General features: G+C 50.3%; 2 protein-coding genes across 2 annotated transcripts; both read right to left on the bottom strand.

Annotated features, from left to right (window-relative positions):
- Nucleotides 1-5759: 5759 nt before the first annotated feature.
- On the bottom strand, nt 5760-19900 carry LOC143834364 (E3 ubiquitin-protein ligase TRIM7-like). The gene is made up of 8 exons (XM_077331146.1): nt 19461-19900; nt 18146-18310; nt 16404-16499; nt 14970-15200; nt 14716-14738; nt 13894-14012; nt 13259-13291; nt 5760-6456 (listed from the first exon to the last, which is right to left on the bottom strand). Exons 1-8 carry the CDS (start codon nt 19857-19859, stop codon nt 5936-5938), a joined length of 1587 nt encoding a protein of 528 aa, XP_077187261.1. The 5' UTR covers nt 19860-19900; the 3' UTR covers nt 5760-5935.
- LOC143834285 (uncharacterized) lies at nt 7370-13251 on the bottom strand. The gene is made up of 2 exons (XM_077330974.1): nt 10567-13251; nt 7370-7453 (listed from the first exon to the last, which is right to left on the bottom strand). The coding sequence occupies exon 1, from the start codon at nt 12270-12272 to the stop codon at nt 10608-10610; it is 1665 nt and encodes a 554-aa protein (XP_077187089.1). The 5' UTR covers nt 12273-13251; the 3' UTR covers nt 7370-7453; nt 10567-10607.
- Nucleotides 19901-20015: the final 115 nt, after the last annotated feature.

The following is a 20015-nucleotide window of genomic DNA, read 5'->3' as shown; positions in this document are numbered from 1 at the left end:
AATCTTTGTTGGTCTTAAAGGTGCTACTGGACTCTGATTTTATTGGAGAAATAAAAATGTCAAGGTTAGTAATTAATGGCAGACACTTTCCCAGCTGTGAAAAAAATAATCATTAAGAGACCAGTTGTTTGCCCCGTCTGACAGGGTGGGCTGGCAAATTAGCTTGTCCTGAGACCGGAGAGTCAAATTCGAAATTACATTACATACTACTTACGCCACATTACAGTCATATTGTCCCAAATAAAGGAAAAAGGTGAGGGGATTGTAAAGAGTGTGGCTATAAGAATTGAATGAGATTACTAGAAATGCAAATTCAGTTGTAGCTCATGAAAACATAGGGGTAATAAAACTGTGATTCATGGCAGATGCTCTACCGGTTGTGAAGATAAGTAATCAAAAGAGCCCCATCGGTCTCCACCCAAGCATGGAAGCAAACCCACAAGTGACAAGCCTCTTTTAATTACTTCTTTCCAACCATCACTCCAAAGAGCAATCTGTTAGATTACAATGTTTTTAAGTTGTATACTAGGCGGTATCTTTCACCAAATGGATTTTTCATATTTAGAAGAAGAAGAAGAAGAGTTGGTTCTTATATGCCGCTTTTCCCTACCCGAAGGAGGCTCAAAGCGGCTTACAGTCGCCTTCCCATTCCTCTCCCCTAAAATTTATAATTCTAGTTCAGCATTCTATTGGAAGGGGTGGAGATCCCTTGGTTCATAAGTGAATGCCACGAGATGTCACGGTGAAGGGCAGTGTAAAAATTGAATAGCTAAATAGATAAAATCTACATTGTTGATGAGGACGTCCAGTAACTCAATTATTCTGGCCTCAAACTGACTTGTTGATTTTACATATTACAGTAGTAGATTTACCTTTATTTCCTGAATCATTTCTGTTGACATTCTGGCCAGCTTTGCCATTGTGAAAAGTCTGAAATCATTATTAATTTACTTATTGCCGTTGCTCGATTAACGGTGACGACGACATAGAAAAATCCATCTCTCCCACCTTTAAAATGTGGCACCAAAAAGCAAGCATTTTGTAACAGTTGACTGATAAAAAGCTTACCAATCCAAACTATTGTACTACATTTTCTTCTCTTTGGCATCCAGTCCTCCAGTATTTTTCTGAAAAAGAAGTATTACGTACTAGGGCTATTTAGAGAGATTTAAAAATATATTCCCCCTTCAAGGATCGCTGCCTTGTTGTGGCAAGGGGGCTTGCGTAGTTCAGTGAAGCTATGAGCTATGCCGTGCAGGGCCACCCAAGACGGACAGGTCATAGCTGAGAGCTCTGACAAAAGGTGATCCACTGGAGAAGGAAATGGCAAACCACTCCAGTATCTTTGCCATGAAAACTCTATGGACAGTTCCAATAGGCATAACGATATGACGCCGGAAGATGAGCCCCTCAGGTCGGAAGGTGTCCAATATGCTACTGGGGATGAGCAGACGGCTAGTACGAGTAGCGCCAGAATGAATGAAGCGGCTGGGCCAAAGCCGAAAGGACGCTCAGTTGTGGAAGTAACTGGTGGCGAAAAGACAGTCCGATGCTGTAAAGATTTTTATTCCATAGGAACCTGGAACGTCAGATCCATGAATCAAGGCAAGCTGGACGTGGTTAAACAAGAAATGACAAGACTGAACATCGACATTTTAGGAATCAGTGAACTAAAATGGACAGGAATGGGTGAATTTAATTCAGATGACCATCAGGTATACTACTGTGGACAAGAATCTCGCAGAAGAAATGGAGTAGCCTTCATAATCAATAAGAGAGTAGGAAAAGCAGTCTTGGGATACAATCCCCAAAATGACAGAATGATCTCAGTTCGAATCCAAGGCAAACCATTCAACATCACAATGATCCAGGTCTATGCCCCAACCACTGCTGCTGAAGAGGATGAAGTTGATCAGTTCTATGAAGCCCTACAACACCTTATAGAAGCAACGCCAAAAAATGATGTGCTTATCATCATGGGGGATTGGAATGCTAAAGTAGGAAGCCAAAAGAAAACTGGGATAACAGGCAAGTTTGGCCTTGGAGTACAAAATGAAGCAGGGCACAGGCTGGTAGAATTTTGTCAAGAGAATACAATGGTCATAGCAAACACTCTTTTCCAACAACCCAAGAGACGACTCTACACATGGACATCACCAGACGGTCAACACAGAAATCAGATTGACTATGTACTTTGCAGCCAAAGATGGAAAAGTTCTATACAGGCAATAAAAACAAGACCAGGAGCTGATTGTGGTTCAGATCATGAGCTTCTTGTTGCAAAATTTAGGCTTAAATTGAAGAAAGTAGGGAAAAGCACTAGGCCACTCAGGTACGAACTAAATCATATCCCCGACGAATATACAGTAGAGGTGACAAATAGATTTAAGGAATTAGATCTGATAGACAGAGTGCCTGAAGAACTATGGACGGAGGTTCGCGACATTGTACAAGAGGTAGCAACTAAAACCATCCCAAAGAAAAAGAAATGCAAGAAATCAAAATGGCTGTCTGAGGAAGCTTTACAAATAGCTAAGGAGAGAAGGGAAGTGAAAGGCAAGGGAGAAAGAGAAAGATACACCCAATTGAATGCAGAATTCCAGAGAAAAGCTAGAAGAGATAAGAATGCCTTCTTAAATGAACAGTGCAAACAAATAGAAGAAAACAATAGAATGGGGAGGACCAGAGATCTTTTCAAGAAAATTGGAGATATGAAGAGAACGTTTCATGCAAAGATGGGTATGATAAGGGACCAAAATGGTAGGGACCTCACAGAAGCAGAAGAGATTAAGCAAAGGTGGCAAAATTATACAGAAGAACTATACAAGAGCGAGCTTAACATCCCTGATGACCACAGTGGGGTAGTTACTGACCTGGAGCCAGACATCCTGGAATGTGAAGTCAAATGGGCCTTAGGAAGTCTGAGCAACAATAAAGCTAGTGGTGGTGACAGCATTCCAGTTGAACTATTCAAAATCTTAAAGGACGATGCAGTAAAAGTGCTACACTCAATATGCCAGCAAATTTGGAAAACTCAGCAATGGCCACAGGATTGGAAAAGGTCAGTTTACATTCCAATCCCAAAGAAGGGCAATGCCAAAGAATGTTCAAACTACCGCACCATTGCACTCATTTCTCATGCTAGCAAAGTTATGCTCAAAATCCTACAAGCTAGGCTCCAGCAATATGTGGACCGAGAACTTCCAGAAGTACAGGCAGGATTTCGAAGAGGTAGAGGAACTAGAGATCAAATTGCCAACATACGCTGGATCATGGAAAAAGCTAGGGAGTTCCAGAAGAACATCTACTTCTGCTTCATTGACTATGCTAAAGCCTTTGATTGTGTGGAGCACAACAAATTGTGGCAAGTTCTTAAAGAGATGGGAATACCAGAGCATCTTATTTGTCTCTTGAGAAATTTATATGCAGGTCAAGAAGCAACAGTGAGAACTGAACATGGAATCACGGATTGGTTCAAAATTGAGAAAGGAGTTCGGCAAGGCTGTATACTGTCGCCTTGCCTATTTAACTTGTATGCGGAGCACATCATGAGAAAGGCGGGATTAGAGGAGTCACAAATTGGGATCAAGATTGCAGGGAGAAATATCAACAACCTCAGATATGCAGATGATACCACTCTAATGGCAGAAAGTGAAGAGGAACTAAAGAGCCTGTTGATGCGGGTGAAGGAGGAGAGTGCAAAAGTTGGCTTGAAACTCAACATCAAGAAAACAAAGATCATGGCATCCGGCCCTCTCAATTCCTGGCAAATAGATGGGGAAGAAATGGAGATAGTGACAGATTTTATTTTCCTCGGCTCCAAGATCACTGCAGATGGGGACTGCAGCAAAGAAATTAAAAGACGCTTGCTCCTAGGGAGGAAAGCTATGGCAAATCTAGACAGCATCCTAAAAAGCAGAGACATCACCCTACCAACAAAAGTGCGTTTAGTCAAGGCTATGGTATTCCCAGTTGCAATGTATGGCTGCGAAAGTTGGACCATAAGGAAGGCCGAGCGTCAAAGAATTGAGGCTTTTGAACTCTGGTGCTGGAGAAGACTCTTGCGAGTCCCTTGGACTGCAAGGCGAACAAACCGGTCAGTCCTAGAGGAGATCAGCCCTGACTGCTCTTTAGAAGGACAGATCCTGAAGATGAAACTCAAATACTTTGGCCACCTCATGAGAAGGAAGGACTCCCTGGAGAAGAGCCTAATGCTGGGAGTGATCGAGGGCAAAAGAAGAAGGGGACGACAGAGAATGAGGTGGATGGATGGAGTCACTGAAGCAGTAGGTGCAAACTTAAAAGGACTCCAGGGAATGGTAGAGGACAGGAAGGCCTGGAGGATCATTGTCCATGGGGTCGCGATGGGTCGGACACGACTTCGCACATAACAACAACAACAACAAAAAATATATTAGTTTTCTGTATTTGTAGTTATTTTGTATTGCTGTCTTGATGTATTTCTGTTTTTAATTTAAAAAGCTGGTAGGGGAACAGATCTCTTAAGCTCTTGGACAAGAATGGGCAGAGAGACTAGATCTATTTATTTATTACATTTATATACCGTCCTCCCTGTGCATGCACACAAAAGCTCCCACCTTGAATAAATCTTGGTTGGACTTAAAGGTGCTATTGGACTCAAATGTTGGAGGGAGGCAAGTATGCTGCTTTTCACTACTTGAAGGAATCTCAAAACGGCTTCCAATCGCCTTTTGTCTGTTCCATCCCAGAAAGCAAGGAAGAGACAGCCTCTGTCCTGTAAAGTTTGCCAATTGAGGGTATGGAATTTCTTGCAGATTGTCCATTATTCTCTTAACGTAGACATTTGGCCACAATAAAAATGCATTGTGGCCAAATAGAATCATAGAATTGGAAGGGGCCATACAGGCCATCTAGTCCAACCCCCTGCTCAATGCAGGATGTCTCCTGCGCAATTCAGTCTCAAGTGAACACAAAGGAACCCAAATAGCTACTTTCCTGAGATATATATATTCCTGAACCTGTTAACCATTTTCATTATGCTGTTATGTTAATTTATTCTCACACTCTACCTGTAAGTTTGAACTGATTACTTTCATCCCATGACACTGTATTTGAGGAAGTGTGGATGCACATGAAAGGTCATGCCTGGAATAAAAATGTTTTGATCTTAAAGGTGCCCCTGGGCTCTGGGAAGAGAAAAGAGAAGCACCCAGGTCCTTGGAAACACAATTAAAGGAGTGGGGAAAGGATGCATGGATGGGAAGGGCTTTTAATGATTCCAAGCCAAACAACCTGAATGCAAAAGTGACCCAGTGGAAGAACCCTGGCTATGCAAATCTCCTTTCTGATTTTTCTTTCCACCTGGAGTCAGCTGTGGATGGTTCAAGTCAACCAATGGACGACCCCTGGGGCTTGTCTGGCAGTTAGGCGATTCCCCTCCCATCCCAAATTCAAGGCAGTCCATTTTTCAAGGTAACATGATTTCATTGTAAGCATAGATTGTGCAGCCACTGGTATAACTGAAGTCCCAGTGCACTCAACACAGCAGCCGTAATAGGGGCAGGGTCTTCCGTGCTATTCAGGGAGGGAGGAATGTTCCAGAACACTATACTTCAATGGTGGGCTTCTTCCCCTGCACGGGTTCCTCCCCTACCTGAGAGGAAAGGAGGCTGCAGAAGGCCTGAGGGAGAGGGTCTCTTCAGAGCTCACCTTCAGAAGGACCCTGCTGTTCTTTATAATGGGAAATGTGGTTTCTTTGAGAAATCAGCTACAAAGGGGGGAAAGAAATGTTTATTTATTTATATTTGGGTAAACTGACGGAGGGAAACGTCTCCATCTTACTCAAGTCAGGTTTGGTGACTGGAACTCCAAAGAGACTTTTACAGGACTCCAAAATGGGGGGTCTCTTGAGGAGTAATATCTTCTTCTTGATGGTCCCATTGGGAAAGAAGTCCTAAGAAGATATTTTGAGGTAGCCTTTCGAATGCACCCAAAAGAAGGGCAGGAGGGTCTCTCCAGAGAAGGAAGCTCCAGAGAATTCGTAGAGAAGGTCTCCTCTGTCAGCATCGAAAAAGGCCACTCGCCCCCCAGCGCAGTTCAGGCACGCGCGGACCCTCTGCAGCTCCCCACTCAGGGTCAAGGGAGAGAGATGGCCTTTCACAGAAGCCCTGTAGCGGCCCCCCCACTTCCCCACAGCCCAGATCCCTTCCTCAGGACAAAAAGTGATGCTTCCCTTCCTCTTCACAGACTCCCTGGCCACCCCCACGGCCCAGTCTCCCTCACTCCCCACAAGGACCTCCCAGAAATGGCGGCCGGCTGTGAATCCCTCACGGCCCAGCACGGCACCATAACGGTCAAATCTCTTTGGATTGTCGAGCAGGGCCTGGACTTCCTTTCCTTCGCTAATGGTTTTCTGATCCTCAGACAGGATGAGCATGGGGTGGGCCGTGTCCAGATCCAGGATCACTTCTGCTCCTGAGGGGAGAGGGGGGGAGAGAAGAGAAGCAAGTTCAGCAAGGAGATGAACGGCAGAGTTGTTTGCCACGCCTACACAACCGTCTGAGTGTCCCCCATGCGTCCATTCCCTGTGGGTCTCCTTGACCTGGTTGGCTCTTGAGACATTTCCCCACTGTGGATTCCCGTTCCCCCTTCCTACTTTTTGGCGGTTTTAACCCCCCTTTCTTCCCCTGTCCTAATGAAGAAAAGAGGCAGAGCAGAACTCCTGGGCTTGAACAAGCACTAGCAACAAACATGAACACATATCTGTCAGACGCACAGGAAACTCACAACAAAACTTATTCAAAAGAAAATAGTTTTATTGATTAGCACTATACGCATTGGACTGAAAGTCAAATCTGACTCGAAGCCAGATTTGCCTCAGCTTATCAATACATTTCTCCCGCCCAAAACTTGACAGTTCCCAAGGAGGGGGGTTAGTGAGGAAAGACATATGTGAAACAACAACAGGATTCCAAACTCCCATCCTTGAGAGAATTGACAACAACCCTGTGTGCCCATAACAAGATAAGGTTAGAATAACATCACTATTCTATTTTATTGCTACAAACTACAAGGCCGGGGCTAGCAGGCGCCAGGTTCAATTAAGCAGTATAACTGACATGGAGGAACTCAGGCTAATTTATGACAGAGATTCTACAATCCTGACATCCCTCTGCATTAAAACTAACTTCCCTCCTCCATCTAGCCGGCATCTACCGGGCGAGGACAATCAGGAAATGCTCGATGGAAAGCCCGGAGAAGGCGGGGTGCCTTCACATTCCCTGCCTCCACCCACTCTTTGTCCCCCGAGGGGAAATCTTTCCAATCGACCAGATATTGAAGGCGACCCTTGTGCAAACGAGAGTCTAAAATTTGGTTAACTTCATAGTGGGTGTCTTTGTCGATGTAAATTGGCACAGGCTGGTCTGGAGGAGGGTGCCACTCGTCTGGGACCGGAGCTCTCCGCAGCAGGCTGGAATGAAAAACCGGATGCACATTCCTATAAGTCTTTGGTAAAGCTAGCTCAACAGTCACAGTATTAATCAGTTTTATCACTTTAAATGGCCCCACATATTTAGGGCCAAGTTTCTTTGATTTCTGCTGGCACCTTAGGTTCTTAGTAGACAAATAGGCCAGGTCTCCCACTTTCCAGTCAGGTGCAGGTACCCTTTTTTTATCCGCTTGAGCTTTATAGGCTTGTTTTGCCTCCTTGAGGCTAGCTACAATTTCTGGCCAACCTGTACTGATGGTGGCTGCCCATTTATTTATGTCAGGAGCCTCAGTGGAGTTGAGCTCCCAGGTGGGGGCTGTTGCTAAATCAGTCCCATACACTACTTTGAAAGGTGATACCCCAGTTGAGGCGTGAACCCCATTGTTGTAGGCAAATTCAGCCATCGGTAATAACGAGACCCAGTTGTCCTGCTGGTGATTGATGAAACAACGTAAGTACTGTTCCAGGATTTGGTTTACCCTTTCGGTCTGGCCATTTGATTCAGGGTGATAGCCCGAAGTGAGGGCTTGCTCCACCCCCAAAAGTCTCAGGAGTTCCCTCCAAAACTTAGAAACGAACTGGGGGCCCCGATCCGTCAGGACACGTGTCGGGATCCCGTGCAGACGTACCACGTGTTCAATGAAAAGAGAAGCCAATTTTGGTTCTGAAGGCACTCCCGTGCAGGGAATAAAGTGAGCCTGTTTGGAAAAAGCATCCACTACCACCCATATAACGGTGTTCCCATGGCTGGGAGGGAGGTCCGTAATAAAGTCCATAGTGACATCTGTCCATGGACGAGAGGGGGTGGGCTGTGGTTGCAATAGCCCCTTTTTCTTGCCTCCAACCGGTTTTGAGGCAATACAAATAGGGCATCCCTGCACATATTTCTCCACATCTTTGCGCAGGGACGGCCACCAATATTGTCTCCTGACTAGGTGCAGAGTTTTCACAAAACCAAAGTGTCCAGCAGTTTTTGCGTCGTGGCAAAGTTTCAAAACTTTTCCCCTGGCCGCAACAGGAACAAAGAGTCTCTCGCCTTTAAAAAAGAGCCCCCCCTTCTCAGTCAGATCAGGGCGGAGGGAGCCAAACTCCGGATCTTGTGACATCTCCTTCTGGACCCAGCCCCCTGGGATGGGCGTATCAGTCTTTACGTGGCTGCGCGTCACGGCGGCCATCCCTAGTTGGGCGGGGGTGAAAACGGTGTCCACCAATGGGTCTCGTTTGCTGTTGTACTGGGGCAGGCGTGATAATGCATCCGCCAAAAAGTTCATTTTACCCGGCAGATGCTTTAGGGAGAAGTTGAAACGGGCGAAAAACTCTGCCCATCTCATTTGCTTGGCGGAAAGCGATCGGGGCTGCTTAAGTGCCTGAAGGTTTTTATGGTCCGTCCAGACTACAAATGGGATCGCGGATCCTTCTAGCCAATGCCTCCAGGTGGAAAGGGCCAATTTTACTGCAGCCGCCTCTTTTTCCCAAATTGCCCAATTTCGCTCTGCCCCCGAGAATTTCTTTGACAGATAGGCTAGCGGGTGTAACTTTCCGTCCTCCCCCTCTTGGAGGATCACGGCCCCCATTGCTACGTCCGAGGAGTCTACTTGCACAGTAAATTGCTTAGAAGGGTCAGCATGGGCCAGTACTGGTTCGGACGTAAACAACAACTTTAGTTTGTCGAATGCGATTTGACAGGGGGGAGTCCACAGAAGGGGCGTCCCCGGGCGGCTCGCCGTTTTTCCCCCTTGTTTGGTTTTCAACAAGTCAGTGAGGGGCAACGCCACTTTGGCAAAATTGGGGATGAAAGTCCTGTAAAAATTAGCGAACCCTAGGAAGCTTTGCAGTTGCCTCCTGGTGCGGGGAGGTTCCCAAGCCAGCAAGTCACGCACCTTGCCAGGGTCCATCTCAATCCCCGCTTGGGAGACACGGAACCCCAGAAACTCCACCGCATCGCGGTGGAACTCACATTTAGACAGTTTAGCAAACAATTGGTGCTTCCGCAAGCGGTTGAGCACTTCGCGTACCAGATCAGCATGACTCTCAACATTCTCAGAATACACAAGAATATCGTCAATGTAAACCAACACCCCTTGGTACAATAAATCATGCATAATTTCATTAATCATATTCATGAACACGCCCGGAGCGCCGGCGAGGCCGAACGGCATTACGGTGTACTCAAATTGCCCCAGGGGGGTGTTAAAAGCCGTTAGATATTCGTGCCCCTTCTTGATCCGAACTCGGTAGTAGGCTTCCCTCAAATCCAATTTCGTAAAAATTCGTGCCTTCCCCAAGTGGCCCAACAAGTCTTTTATCAGGGGGAGCGGATAGGCATTGCAGGTGGAGACCGCATTCAACCCACGGTAGTCAGTACACAAACGTAGCGAACCGTCCTTCTTTTTTACAAAAAGGACCGGGGCCGCCAATGAAGATGTGGCCGGTCTAATAAAACCCCTCGCCAAGTTCTTATCCAAAAATTCCCTAAGCTCCGCCATTTCCCGGGGGCTCATGGAATAAAGTTTGGCTTTGGGGAGTGGTTCCCCTTTCTTTAATTCAATGGCACAGTCAGTTTTACGGTGGGGGGGCAGTTGGTTGCACTCTACCTCCGCGAACACATCAGCAAAGTCTCGATACTCAGGAGGGAGCGCTGCCCCCCCCGATCCCAAAGCGGCCACAACCCCCGTCAGTGGGGAATCCCGCGGTCGAGCGTGCTGCTCGCAGGCGGGAGAGGTAAAGTCCACAGTCCCTTCTTTCCACTTCACTAGGGGGTCATGTTCCTTCAGCCAATCCAACCCTAACACACAAGGGAAGGCAGAATGAGGGGCTACCAAAGGCTGGATTTGCTCCCAATGTTTTTTTATGTCCAAGTCCATTGGGCGCGTTTTCGCCGTGGCCTCCCCTCCGGGAGCACATTTCCCATCCAATTGGGTGATGGGCAAGGGTTCCCTCAGCGGCACCTTTCCCACCCCCAAAGTCTCGGCCAGTGCCGGGCTCACTAGGGATTGGGTGCACCCTGAGTCCACGATACACCGGACTCCCACTGTTTTCCCCGACTTGGGGTTGGAGAGCTTGGCAGGTAGGAGTAGTAAGGGGGAATCACTCACCACGCGTTTGCCCCTGTTGGCGGCCTGCTGGCGGGGCGCCTTTACAGCAGACCGTCCTCGTTTCCCGACTGCTCCTCGGCTTGATCCTCGTCCTCCAGCCCGCTTCCCTCCTCCGAGTCGTCCACTGCTGGCACGGCCGCCACTGGCACCAGGAGAGACTTGGCACTTTTCTTGGGAGTGGTTTTTTTGGCGGGCTGGGCTTTCGGTGGGGCGCTGCTCACGGCCCTCGGGGTCGCTGTTGCTTTTGTGGGGCAATTTGCGAGAAAGTGCCCCGCTTGGCCACAACCCAAACACAGCCCTTTTTCCATGCGCCGGGTGCGCTCAGACGGCTCCAACTTGGCTCGGGGCTTGGTTTTCGCCGGGGTGGAAGTTTTCGCCACGGTTTTGCCTGCCAGGACTTGTACCATCGAAGCTCGCTCCAATCGATTTTCCATCTCCCCAGCCAATTGGACCCACCCTTCGACTGTAAGCGGGTCTTCCAGGAGGAGGCATTTGTCTGCCAGAGTAGGATTGAGGCCTCCCACAAACGACAGCACGCGTTGGGGCTCCGTCCAGTCCGGCACCGAGGAAGCCAGCTCTTTAAACTCCCTGGCGTACTCGACCACTGACAACTTCCCTTGCCGGTGAGCCCTGAGTTTCTTCTCCGCGGTCTCTCGCTCGAACGGTTCCACGTACATCTGGCGCAGGGCTCTCATGAAATGGTTGTAGTCACGAATGGCTTGGGGGTGATAGCGGTACAAGTCCACAAACCACTTGGCTGCTTTGCCTTCTAGGGCTTGGCCCACGAAACGCACTTTCTCAGCGTCGTCCTGGAAAGTGAACCCCATTTCCATCATGTAGGCCTGGAGGTGCACCAGAAACGTAGGAAAATCGGAGGGGTCTCCGGAAAACTTAGCCTTGAATTTATAGGTGCTCCGCATCTCCACACCCCGGAGGTGGGCTGGTAGGCGCCCCGGGCCCCAATCCGCCGGTGCCGGGGCCGGTACTGGGGGTCTTGCACCGCGGCCGATGCCTCGTCCTCTCCCCGCCGCCACTCTTGCTCGTTCCGCCGCCCGGGCTGCCTCCGCTGCTGCGTCCTCGCCTCCGTCCGCGCCGTCTCCTCCGGCTCCATCGCCGCCCGCGCCGCCTTCGTCCTCTCGCTCCTCGCCCTCGCCTTCTTGTTCTCGTTGCGCTCTCGCTCGAGCCTCTGCCTCCGCCTCGATTTCCAGCTGCGCCCTGGCCCTGGCCAACGCCTCAGCATCCGCTGCCGCTTGCGTGTCCGCCATGCCGTGCTCCCGCAGTGCAAGCCCACCACTCACTAGTCGCAGGCTGGTATCGTGCGCACCACCACCAAGCACTTCCTTCAGCAGGCGTTGCGTTCGGCGCTTCTCCTCCGGATCCAACCGACCCGAAAGATCCTGCAGCCAGTTAGTCACCCTGTCCAGCTTGTACTGCAAGTCCTGTGTCTCACCCACAGGCTCCAGCGCGTAGCTAGGCAGTCCCAGGTGCTCCGGCCACCTCTCATCCCCAGTAGGGCGGTCGTATTTAGACAATCGCCTGCGCTGGGTGACGTGTCGTTCCAAAAATTCCTCGGGCCCCGGGGTTGTCCCCGAGATCGCCCGCATCATGCCCGAGCTGTGCGGGCCGGCACTCGCGCCGTCGCCCTGGGAGAGGTCCCAATCCAGGCCCTCTCCCTGCTCAGAAAAAGTATGTCCCTCGCCCTGCATTTTGCAGGTGAAAGGAGTTGTGATATTTGACTTGATGTCAGACGCACAGGAAACTCACAACAAAACTTATTCAAAAGAAAATAGTTTTATTGATTAGCACTATACGCATTGGACTGAAAGTCAAATCTGACTCGAAGCCAGATTTGCCTCAGCTTATCAATACATTTCTCCCGCCCAAAACTTGACAGTTCCCAAGGAGGGGGGTTAGTGAGGAAAGACATATGTGAAACAACAACAGGATTCCAAACTCCCATCCTTGAGAGAATTGACAACAACCCTGTGTGCCCATAACAAGATAAGGTTAGAATAACATCACTATTCTATTTTATTGCTACAAACTACAAGGCCGGGGCTAGCAGGCGCCAGGTTCAATTAAGCAGTATAACTGACATGGAGGAACTCAGGCTAATTTATGACAGAGATTCTACAATCCTGACAATATCCAAGGACCCCAAGGGAGAAGCAGTGCTATATTTCAGGGGACCTCAACATTTCTCTTTCAATTGACACCTTTGGAATTCTGACATAAACTTTAGGGACAAAATGGCTGCTGCAGGAGGCAGAGCCAGCCACAAAATGGCTGCAAAAGTTTACCTTGAGTCACAAAGCGCAGATCCTTGTGCTGTTGTGGCAGCTGCTGCCCAAGCAACATTTTTTAAAAAATCTATCCTGCCAATCATTTTTCCAATGACTGATCAAAAGCCAAGCTGGCCAAACTGAACATGATCACTTCCACTTTCTAAAAACACTTGGCAGGCAGCAGGGGAAATATTTGTTAGAGGCTTGAGTTATTCGCTTTAAAATGTACATATGCCTCCTTTCCTGCCATTCCAGGGATCTCCCAGAAAGCAAAACCAAAATTTCCCTCGTAATAGTTTCTCTGCTTCACATTGTAGGGAGCTTGAAGGAAGGACAAGAGGGATTTACATTCCCTTGAAACTCTTCCTCGTGAACCAGCTCTCTGTGACTTAGCGCAAGAAACATACCTTTCTGGAGGGGAAGTCCAGAATCCAGAGTGTCTGAGGAAGCAAATGGAACACAAGTAAACAGATGACCCTTGCACAGACAATAATATCCATCAACATTTATTTCCCTTCATTTTATCCGAAGGATCAAGTAGAAGCTACTTTGGAAATTCTCCACCCTATCGTCGTCATGGGCAAATATTCACATTTATTTTCACTTAATTTGTGCTTGCTCACTGTTCCCAGAAGAGCTGTTTTTTTATATCCTGCTTTTCACTGCCTGAAGGACTTTCAAATCACCTTTCCTTCCTCTCCCCAGAACAGGCACCCTATGAGGTAGGTGGGGCTGAGAGAGTCCTGTCAGAACTGCTGTGAGAACAGCTCTCACAGAGCAGTCACTAGCCCAAGGTCACCCAGCTGGCTGCATGTGGAGGAGACGGGGAACTCCAATAACCTTCTGCATTGTGCAGGGGGTTGGACTAGTTGGCCCTGGAGGCCCCCTTCCAGCTTTACGATTCCATGATTCTATGAACGGCCATCCAAATTCCCTGTACGCCTGGCAGTGCTAGAGCCTCAGGTGGGCTTGATGGCTCCACATTCCCACCTGGCCTCACGCAATGACCAGTCTGAAATCCTTGCAGGTGGTTCTGCATTACCTTTCAGGTGCTTCAGGACACCCTCCAGAAAAGGACTGACGTCACAGAAGTCCCAGGTCCTCCACTTCAGAGCGAGAGGAAAAGTCACAGGATTCGAAAACGTCTTCTCTTCTTCATACCTGCCGGGAGAAATAAGATGCTGGGTCTCCATCTATCCTGACCAGAATTCCCACCAGGGGAGCAAAGCAATGAAGGCAGGACTAAGCAGAAGGCCCAGAGACACTGGCAGAGGCTGAAAGCAGAGAAAGAGAGGAGGCCCTCTGCAGAGGAGAGTCTGTCTCATCCCAGTTGCTCCAGAGACCCCCACAAACCAGGCACCTAAAGGCCAACACAGACCCCAAAAGGAACAGGAAAGGGGACTTCCCCGACAACCCCCCTGCTAACATCTGTCCAGGGAGAGGAGGAGAAAGGTAACTGAGGCTGTAGGGGGTAGACAGCTGGATCAGGACCACAGAGGCCCTGCTTCAATTCTCAGCCCTCCCGCTGGCTGGGCGGTCGTGGGCGTTCCCTTCCTCTTGCACCCTAACTCCTCTAGCAGGGCTGTGATGAGGAAGGGAGAACCAAGCACGCTCCCTTGAGCTCCCAAGTAGAAGGGCCAGACAGAAGCTGGACAGAGACACAGAAAAGGGCCATGTGTTGTTTTGGGGCAGGGGTTTCTGTACTTGGGTCTGCGTCCCTCCACAATTCTCCATTAACAAAAAGACAGGAGACTTGCAATCTTCATCCCGTCTCTTGTGGTCCTGAGCCTGAAGGCCGCTTTCCCCACCTGCTCCTCAGATCCATCCCAGCCTCAGGAGGGCAATGAGGGAGAGATCCACTCACCTCTGCAAGGTGCTTCGGACATCCTGAAAAGCAAAGAGAGAAAAAGAGAGATGAGGAAACTCAGCCTTTGCCAGACGTCACCCTGCAAAGTCCTCATGTTGCTGGACACACAACCGCACAGGGGCTCGTGGGGAGGAAGGAAACAAGACCCAACAAGCATCATTTGCTTCCTGCCCCAGAGAAGCCGGCAGGGGAGGGGTTCAGAGCCAGCTTCTTCCCTGAGGGGACGCTGCCTGTCCCTGCCACTCCCTCACCTGCAGGAGTTCAAAGGCTGACTGCTCACACTTCTCTTCCACCTCCCGGATGAGGCTTTCCAGAGCAGAGAGGGCCTCAGAGAGTTCGGCCAGGTGCTGGTCCCTCTTCTTGGCTACCTCCTTCTCCACTTCTTCCATCTGGGCCACAAGAAGTTTCTCTTGTTCCTCCAGAAACGTGTGCAGCTTCCTGAATCTGTCTGCTGTCTCTTGCTTCGCTCCTTCGGTTTGCTTCTGAGATAGAAAGAGACGAGAGGCAGGCCAACGTCAGGAGCAGAGTCTGGTCTCTGCTGTGGGAAGAGGCACTTTAGGAGCCTTTCACGGGAGAGGGAATTTCAGCCTTTCACAGAGATCACAGCAACGCCTGCCAGGGAAAGAACGATTCCTGAGGGCCCGTCCTCAGGGCTGAGGGACACACGGATCTTACGCTAAATCCTGGATGGGGTCTTTCTGCTACAGAGGACGGAGTCTGCAGCAGGAGACCCATAGTGTAGAAGGGGTTTTGGCACCCTTTTGTTTCCCCACTTAAGCACCCTAAACCTGCTGATCTCCACACTTTCCATCAGGGGAAAAGAGATGGTGGTGGAGTAGAAATACCCCTGGAGGAGAAACAGCAAAGGAACCCCCCACCCACTTGATCTCCCAATCGAAACTGCAGCTTCTGTGCAAGGAAAAAGGGCGGAAGGGGAATATCAACCAGCTACTGAGCATCCCAAGTGCTTTCCCCGTAGCCTCAGCCATCCCTGAACACCCCTTGGCTCCATCCAGGATCAGCACTTTGCGCAAGTATTGTGGGGAGGGGGGCTTATCTCTTCTCAGACTCCTTTCCTAGCTTGCAGTGTTGGTGCATACACACCAAAGGGACCTGGGCACAGACAGGTTCACCTGCCCAGGAAACACCCCACAGCAGAGAGCGTCTTGGGAAGCCATGATTCTGCCCATCAAAAACTCCTGAGAACAACAAGAAAAAGTGTATCAATCTGGAGGAATAACCAGGGGCTGCCCACCCACGAAGCACCCCAAGGGGACTGTCTAGGCCAGGGGTAGTCAAACTGCGGCCCTCCAGATGTCCATGGACTACAATTCCCAGGAGCCCCTGCCAGCTTTGCTGGCAGGGGCTCCTGGGAATTGTAGTCCATGGACATCTGGAGGGCCGCAGTTTGACTACCCCTGGTCTAGGCCGTCAGGGGGCAGGGAGTGCCAGGGGAACCAAGAGGGTGCAGTTCTACTAAACCCTCAGCCCCACTGTAGAGCTTAGTTCAGAATGACCGTGTGAAGGTCTACCCTCTGGGGGCGTGGCCTGCTGAAGACCGACAAAACTTCCAAATTTGAAGGAGGGGGGAGCCCCCCTGGCCAGACCTCTTCTGGAGCGGGACTCTGTGGTTTCCTTCGGTCCTCGTTCTAGACTCTGTTCATGGCCAGCAGAGAAACACTTACGAGGAGGTCTTGGCTTTCCTTCTCGACGTCTCCTTTATATGCCAGAACTCTTTCGCTCTCCTTCTTCAGGATCTCCAGGTGGTTGCAGAACTGGTCCTGGGGGGGAGAGCCCCAAAATGGAAATGGTACTCTTTACAGGAGTTTACTATAAGACAGATGAGAAGCAAGGCTATCACGAAGGGCCCAAAAGATCCTGTTAACTTGCAGATGTGGCTAACAGGATCTTTAACAACATCTGTCAAATGCTGAACGCAGGTAGCTTTCCCATGGGGGCCCATTCCTGACAAGTGCAAAGGTATCCCCAGTGAAATGCTGCTTCAGCGCAGAGATTTACTCGATGCTTCAATTTCCTGCCCATCATTACACCTGCCACAGGTGGGATTACTTGCAGTGAAAGCTCATGAGGTGGCTGTTGTGGAGAGAGGAAGGGAAGGCGATTGTCAACTGACATGAAAAGAAGAGTTCATTCTTACACCCTGCTTTTCACTCCCCAAAAGAATCTCAAAGTGGCTTACAATCACCTTCCCTTCTTCTCCGCACAACAGACAACCTGTAAGGCTGAGAGAGCCCTGATATTACTGAAGAAGAGTTGGTTCTTATATGCTGTTTTTCATTACCCAAAGGAGTCTCAAAGCAGCTTACAATCACTTTCCCTTCTTCTCCCCACAATAGACACCCTGTGAGGGAGGTGAGGCTGAGAGAGCCCTGAGACTTCTGAAGAAGAAGAAAAGTGGGATCTTATATGTCACTTTTCTCTACCCGAAGGAGTCTCAAAGCAGCTTACAATCACCTTCCCTTTCCTCTCCCCACAACAGACACCCTGTGAGGAAGGTGAGGCTGAGAGAGGCCTGACATTATTGCTCGGTCAGAACAGCACTATCAGGACTGGGACAAGCCCAAAATTTCCCAGCTGGCTGCACGTGGAGGAGTGGGGAATCAAGCCCAGCTTGCCAGATTAGAAGCTGCTGCTTTTAACCACTACACTCCTTCTGGTTGTGAAAAGTGGGATATAAAAACCAACTCTTCTTCTAGTGCAAACATAATGACAATATGCCCCGTACTGACGATGTTAAAGCTCATGGTGTGTGTGTGTGTGTGTGGGGGGGGGGAATAAGAGTAGTTCTGGAAATCAATACGTTCCATTCCACACTTCCCCAAAATCTCTTTTGATATGATCCTGAAAGAATGATCCAAAACAGGTTTGAAAAGAAAACTGCAGGAGACCCAGGGAAAGGCAGGGGGTTGGATTAGAAATCAGTGGTCCCCAACCTTTTTATCACCGGGGACCGGTCAGCACTTGACAATTTTACTGAGGCCCGGGGGGTAGTCTTTTGCCAAGGGACGCCGCCACTGCCTTAGCCCCTGCTCTACTTGCTTTCCCACTGGTGCCCCTGACTTCCCACTGCCCACTAGGGGACGCTGCCAGGGGGAGCCCCAGCCATGGCAGCCGCTGGAGACCACCAAAGGTGAGCTGGCGACAGAGTGGTTGGGCAGTCCCCAAGGCAGCAGCCAGGGAGGAGGACGAGGAGGAGCTGCGGCCCGGTACCAACTGATCCATGGACCGGTCCTGGTCCCCGGACCGGGGGTTGGGGACCACTGGACTAGATGACCCATGAGGTCCCTTCCAACTCTATTATTCTATGATTCTATGAAGGAAAGTGGAGCATTTCCCTGCAAAGAGACCAAGGAGAAGGGAAGGATCCACATCTCTTCCCCATCAACCTCCACTGCAGATTTCGTACCTTGTACTCTTGGGAGGCCTCCTCGAGAGGAAGGGTTTCGTGATCTCGGTGCTCCTTGGATCGGTCGCAGACCACGCAGAGGAGGGTTTTGTCGTCCTTGCAGAAGAGCTTCATCGGCTCCTGGTGCTTCTGGCAAATTTGCCCTTTTGGGGCTGCCACGAATGCCTGAGGCCCAAAACAAAGAAAGAGGCTTAGGTTCACCCCTCCCGTCCACTGAATATGACTGGATATATCAGTGCCTTGTTATGTTTACAATTATTTCTCTGTACACGGACACGAGAAGGCTGGATATGCATGCTGAATGCAATCAAGTGTAACCTCATGCGTTTTGGGGGAGGTGTTTTGCCTGAGGGAGCTGGAGGGGGGATTCTGGGGGGGAGTTCTGAAGAGGAAAGGGAAAGAGGCAGAGAGAAGCCATCTGGGCTCAGGAGCAGAGGAGGGACTTACAGTCCTACTTGCAGGTGAGGTCCCCCTTGCACATGGATGTTCGGGATTGGAGCATTTTGGGGTTTCTCGGTTTTGGATCCCCCCCCCCTCCATCCACTTCTCCCTCCGCTGGGGTGGGTGGGAGAAACAGAGGTGAGTTTTCCAAAGTGAATCCCAGCCCCTGGTGCCACGTTTGGACTTTGGAGCCTCCCAAAAGGATGCCAGAGAGTCTGCAGGGATCCCTTACTAAACATGAGCAGGCAGTGTGATGCAGCGGTAAAAAAGGTGAATGCCATTCTGGGCTGTATCAACAGGGGCATCACATCAAAATCACAAGATGTCCTAGTCCCATTGTATACGGCACTGGTCAGACCACACCTGGAGTACTGTGTGCATTTCTGGAGGCCTCACTTCAAGAAGGACGTAGATAAAATTGAAAGGGTACAGAGGAGAGTGACGAAGATGATCTGGGGCCAAGGGACCAAGCCCTATGGAGATAGGTTGAGGGACTTGGCAATGTTCAGCCTGGAGAAAAGGAGGTTGAGAGGGGACATGACAGCCCTCTTTAAGTATTTGAAAGGTTGTCACTTGGAGGAGGGCAGGATGCTGTTTCTGCTGGCTGCAGAGGAGAGGACACACAGTGATGGGTTTAAACTTCAGTACAACGATATAGGCTAGATATCAGGAAAGAAATTTTCACAGTCAGAGTAGTTCAGCAGTGGAATAGGCTGCCTAAGGAGACGGTGAGCTCCCCCTCACTGGCAGTCTTCAAGCCAAGGTTGGATACACACTTTTCTTGGATGCTTTAGGATGCTCTGGGCTGATCTTGCGTTGAGCAGGGGGTTGGACTAGATGGCCTGCATGGCCCCTTCCACTCTATGATTCTTACCCTGTTTTCCCGGGAAGCGTCCTCGAGGGGAGCCGCCTGGGGACCTTCGTGCTCCTTGGAGGCGCCGCAGACGGCGCAGAGGGGGGCTCCGTCCTCCCGGCAGAAAAGCTTCAGGTGCTTCTCGCAGACGCCGCCCTTCTCCTCCACGGGGCGCAGCTTCTGGATCAGCCCCACCATGTTGGCCAGCTGCTGGTTGGGGCGCAGGGTGCCCTCCTGCGCGCTCCCGCGGCACTGGGGGCAGGACGGCGGCGCGCCCGACTCCCTCCAGCTGCGGTCCAGGCAGGCGCGGCAGAAGTTGTGGCCGCACTCGGGGATCGTGACCGGGTCCGTGAAGAAGTCCAGGCAGACGGAGCAGGAGGCCTCCTCGCGCAGCTCCCGCAGGGCGCCCTCCGCCGCCATGGCCGCCCCCGGGAAGGGAAGGGAGGAGCCGGGGTGGTGGTGGGGGGGTCGGTTCCTTCCCGCCTTCCTTCCCTCTGCTGCTGCCAGTGACTCCTAGAGCTGGAGGAGCGAACTGCGCGCCAATGGAGCTGCGGGGGAGGGAGCCAGAATGGACGA

The sequence above is a fragment of the Paroedura picta genome, chromosome 3 (assembly GCF_049243985.1).
Source record: "Paroedura picta isolate Pp20150507F chromosome 3, Ppicta_v3.0, whole genome shotgun sequence".
NCBI lineage: Eukaryota > Metazoa > Chordata > Lepidosauria > Squamata > Gekkonidae > Paroedura > Paroedura picta.
Note: the sequence above shows the minus strand (reverse complement) of the source record. Positions and strands in the feature narration are given on the sequence as shown.